Genomic DNA, 4,650 nt, shown 5'->3' with positions numbered 1-4,650 from the left:
TCCGCGCTCCTCCTGCTGGCCGCCGTCCGCCTCCTACACGGGCTTATGAGAATGCCGGCCACGGCAGGGGGGGAGGGGGAGGGGCAGCAGCGCAGCGCCAGGCAGCGACCGGCCAGGCCAGCCGGTGCATGGGCGGGGCGCGGAGGGCGCGGCGGGCCGGGGCGACGCACCAACATGGCTACAAGCCAGGGGCCAGGGGCGAGGCGAGGAGAAGCTCCATCGAGCCGGCCGGCGGGGCGGGCGACGATGATGGGGGCTCTGGAAGCGCGCGTCTAGGACGGACAGGTGATGCGGGTGATCCGTCGCCAGACACCCCGCCCGCTCCGCCCCCAGCACGCGCCCTTGCACCTGCCGCCTTGTTCCGGACCGGCGGGCGGCGCCACCTTCCATGCGCCGCACGTTGTGTGCCGAGCGCGCCGACATGTCGGGCAAATGTTGACTTACAGTTATCACACACTATACAGAATCGGGTGGGAGAGAGGAAGAGGTATGGAAGATTGGGGCGAGCGAGAGAAGGGAGGAGAGAGACGGCGAGATGAGATTGGAATGCTTGCCGTGCGACGGCGCGCCTGCCGAGTCAACACGCGTCAAGCAAGGCGTCAACAGGGGCCAGCCAGGAGCGGCGGCGGGGCGTCGAGACTGTCAAGCGTTGTAGTAGCGCAACGGTAGCGACGCCAACTGCCAAAACTGTAAACATGGCCAGGCTCGGTCTGACACAGCGTGTACAATGATGTGGTCATTGTCAAGCGCCCCGCCCCCCTCCCCCCTCGCTCTCTCTCTCTCTCTCCTCGAAAGCGCGACGAGCAGAGAACGCACACAGGGAAATGGAAAGTGAAGGTCGAGGCCGGATTAGCGAGCAGAGATTGGCGGAGGAGAGGACACGACGTCCATCAGTATTCCAGCGAGCGAGTCCTGGGCGTGTTTGTGTTTCTCCTCACCTCCGACTCGCCACCACCACCGGGTACCGGCCGAATGGAATATTTTTTTCCAGACTGGTAGAGCATTTGTTGCTGAGCTTAACTTGAACTTGAAATTAAACTTTAACTTTAGATGCTCAGCTCTGTCAGGAAGCGCAAGGGGAGACCGCCCGGAAGACGGCGTGAAGTGAGGCGCCTGGCGTGAGACGTGGGATGTGAGGTGGACAGGCAGGCCAACCAAAATCGCGAAAATATTTTAATTTTAGCGCGCCGCAGGCCAAGGTAGACGCACATTTAGCTCAGCTTCACACGGTTTTAACGTGCGTCTACCTTGTTTAGTGTGTTTTAAAGGCCCCCTGCTACTACACTCAAGTGTGGCTGGTAGTGAAAATTCTTAGTTCTATACTACCATAAGCCGTGCAGGGAGACCAGATGTGCCTGCGAATACAATGTTCGGTGTTGAAGCGGTCCGATTACACGGCGCTGTCGCTCGCCCGCCCGCCCGCCCGGTACCCAGGTCCGAAGTGAGCGCCGGCCGCCGGCCACTCGAACTGCACACGAGACGGGCGTATCTCCACGGCCTTGCCCAAGGCCCCTCGCGCTTCTTCCGAAAAACCCACACCCACTCGAGCGCTGAATGGTCTCCGGGCCGGCACAGTCTTAGCGCCAAGCCACACATGATGCCACCGTCTGTGACAGTCTGTGACAGCAGACGCGGCTCGGTGACAGTGTGACGGTGGTGCAGTGGCCCGCCACCGGTGCCAGCTGATCCCGATGTAGATCCCGGCGGCCCGCCCGGTGACGGTGATAAGTGGAACAATGAGTCTAAATCACGAGGCTCGGCGCCTGATTCAGGGCGGCGCCTGTCTGAGTACTCACCAGGCCTGCAGAGCCTGCTCCAGTGGTAGGGGTTGCAGCAGATGGTGGACGGGCTGCTCCCGGCGCTGCACATGGGGAGCGGTCTCAGCTCGGAGCCCTGCTGCAGCTCGGGCCACCTCCAGATCTGGCAGCAGAGCAGGTGCGGCTGCGAGGAGGCGGCCTCCCTGGAGGGGGCGTCCCTCTCCAGGACGACACAGCTCGTCAGGCTGGAGCCGCGAGACTCGACGGCCTGCAGCAGCGTCTCCATCTGGGGCTCCTTGAGGCGCTTGAGGAAGGTGTTGCGCAGCACGGCGTGCTTGCTGAGGGTGGCGGCCGCGGCGCCGGCGAGCCCCAGGCCCTCATCTCGCTGCTCGGGCCGGTCGGGCCGCTGCAGCACGCGGGCATTCCACAGACGCTTAGCGAGCGTGTTCCTCCGATTCCGAAACATGAACATGAAACACGACTCGGTGGGGCATTTGGCGTTGTCGGAGCAGGGGCAGTTGGCACGGGCCAGGAGCCAGCCGCCAGGGCGGCCCAAGGCCTTCGCCTTCGCTCCCTTGGGCCCGAGGGGCCCTCCGAGCGGCCCTCCGAGGGGGCCGAGCCCCTTGACCAGCCGGCGGCCGGGGCCGGGGCCGGCCGCGCCTTGGGCCGAGGCCGAGGCGGCCGAGCCCGGGCAGGCCACTAGTGCGGCGCTGTTGCCGACGCAGCAGCTGTGCGCGGCGGCGGCCGCAGCGTTGCCGACGTGTAACCCGCTCGGAACCTTCACCTTGAGGCGGCTCCGCACGCTGCGCAGGCTGCGGCTCCTGCGGCTCCACCACACGGTGGTCCACGGGCCGGGCCTGAGCCGGCTCCTCCTCCTGGACACTGAGGCCCTCGCGGTCGCGACGTGCAGCGTGATCTGCGCGGCCTCGCGGCAGACAGGGGCACGTCTCATTCGGAGCGCATGCTGTCCACGACGGGCAGAGTCGTCGTCGTCGTCGGCGTCGTGGTCGTCGGGGACGTCACAAACACTGTAATCCTGGGCTGGCTCGCACTGTGGTCACACACGCATACACACACACGCGGCGTCGCGACAGGTGGGAGGACGTCGTCGGCGGCGTGCTCGCGGTCGCTCTCCCTCTCTCCCTTTCTCGGGTTTCGTTTCGCGGGGCCCGTACTTGGCCCGGTCAGTCGGTCGGTACACTGCTTGCGTTCGAAGCGCAACTATTTTGGCGCCACCCGTGCGGCGCCCGCTAGCGCCCGCTGCGCTCGGCGCGGCAGCTCCTCGCTCTCTCTCACTCACACACACGCACACCACACGTCCGCCGCCTAGCCAGGTCGTTCAGCAACTGAACCGCCGGCCGACGACGGGGACGGGACGGCTCGCTCCGCAGCGCGCCCGCCCGGCCCGGCCCGCCCGGCGCTCCCCGGCTGGCATGGCGCTCACGGCCCCGCGGCCAGGACGAGCCGAGCAGGGCCGGCCGAGCGCAGCCGACGCGCGCGCCCGGGGACCGAGCCGAGCCGAGGCGGGCCGGCTCGAGCGCCGGATGGGATGGGTTGTGGCGGTGGTGGCGGCGGTGGTGGCGGCGCTCGGCGGACCGGGCGCGCGCAACTTGGAGACTTTGCCGCCAGGGGCGCCACTGTCCCATTGTGCAGCCATGTGACTCCCCAGGGCTGCGCCGCTGCGCCGCCGTGCAGCAAGGCGAATGCACTCGGGGCTCTCTCCTCTCTCTCTCCCTCTCCTCCTCCCCCTCCCCCGCGCGGCGGCGCGGTGGACGCGCCGGCGCTTGTAGGAGTGACGGAGACGGAGAGCACCCCGTTCGGACGGCGCTGGGGCTGGCGCTCCCGGGCGGATGCATTGTGGCGCCATGGAGAGAGAAGAGTGCGTCGGCCCCACCGATTTCGTAGGGGCATCATTTATACGTCGAGGAGACTTGGCCTGGCGGTCAGAGCGGCACCGGAAAACGATCAGCAAACGGCCAGTGCCAGTGGGAAACTTAACATTCAAAATGTTAAGCACAGAAACAAATGGTCAAACACAAGATGAATTTTAAACAAAAATACAGATCGTTAGCCACGCGAGCAGGTCAAGTATTTCTGGTCCGACTTACTACACACACATTTTATCGTATTTTATACCGTCTCAATCCAGAGTCTTCCCTGGTTTCTTAAATCCCTAATTCAAAAGAAAAGGTTACGGCCTTGAGAGCCATACGTTATGGTATAAAACATTTTATTAACGAATAAAAAGTCTCGGAAAGGTGGACAAAGAACCGCACGCGCGCCGCCGCCACGAGAGTGGAGCGGCAGGCGGCAGGTGTGCACCCCCCCCCCTTTTCCTGACTGCTCCGCCCCACGTCCCTTCCCCCAGCAACCGGGTCCGTCCTCCCGGGGCCATTCAACACCTCGCCTGTATTTTAAAAGGCGACAGAGAGAAGCAGGACGGCTCTGGCACGGGGTCGTTGAGCTGACCGCTCCTAGTTATGGCCGCGTTTGGTTCGCACGCGGCGGGCGCCGCCGTGTCCCCGTCCCGCCATTCATCGCCGCGACCAAGCGGGGCGCCGAGGGGGCGCCGCCCACGCCCGCAGAGGGGGAGAGGGGACGACCGGCGGAGGAAATTGGGAACCATCCTCCTGGCGGCGTCCGGTCCTCCGGGGCCGGCGGCGACGGGTATCCGTATTGCCCTGAGCTGGGGGAGGACGCACGGCGACGGTGTGAGGGCGTCCCTCGTTGTAGGAGTCCGACAGAGACAGAGGACGCGGCACACGCTGGATAGAGCGGTCCGTGCTGGGCTGGCGGGCCCGACCATGGCCCGGCGCCAGCAGCGCCCGCTAGCGCCCCGCGCCCCGTGCCTAGTGGGGGCCTTGGGGTCGGGCCGGGCGGGCGGGGCGCGGCG

The 4,650-nt window shown here is 65.8% G+C and overlaps 2 protein-coding genes across 2 annotated transcripts in view; one reads left to right on the top strand and one right to left on the bottom strand.

Annotated features, from left to right (window-relative positions):
- LOC113203375 (mothers against decapentaplegic homolog 6-like) overlaps positions 1-2,043 on the bottom strand; it is a 25,477-nt gene extending 23,434 nt beyond the window's left edge. The window contains exon 1 of the mRNA XM_052270454.1: positions 1,797-2,043. Coding sequence (XP_052126414.1) covers positions 1,797-2,043 — 247 coding nt within the window. The remainder of the gene's footprint in view (positions 1-1,796) is intronic.
- A 178-nt stretch (positions 2,044-2,221) lies between these two features.
- The window catches only part of LOC113203392 (uncharacterized), a 4,956-nt gene continuing 2,527 nt past the window's right edge, over positions 2,222-4,650 (top strand). Inside the window, exon 1 of the mRNA XM_052270452.1 lies at positions 2,222-2,242. Within this exon, the coding sequence (XP_052126412.1) occupies positions 2,222-2,242 (21 nt within the window). The remainder of the gene's footprint in view (positions 2,243-4,650) is intronic.

This window comes from Frankliniella occidentalis, unplaced genomic scaffold (assembly GCF_000697945.3).
Source record: "Frankliniella occidentalis isolate FOCC.00 unplaced genomic scaffold, Focc_3.1 Scaffold124, whole genome shotgun sequence".
Taxonomy (NCBI): domain Eukaryota; kingdom Metazoa; phylum Arthropoda; class Insecta; order Thysanoptera; family Thripidae; genus Frankliniella; species Frankliniella occidentalis.
This window is presented reverse-complemented; position numbering and strand designations above follow the sequence as displayed.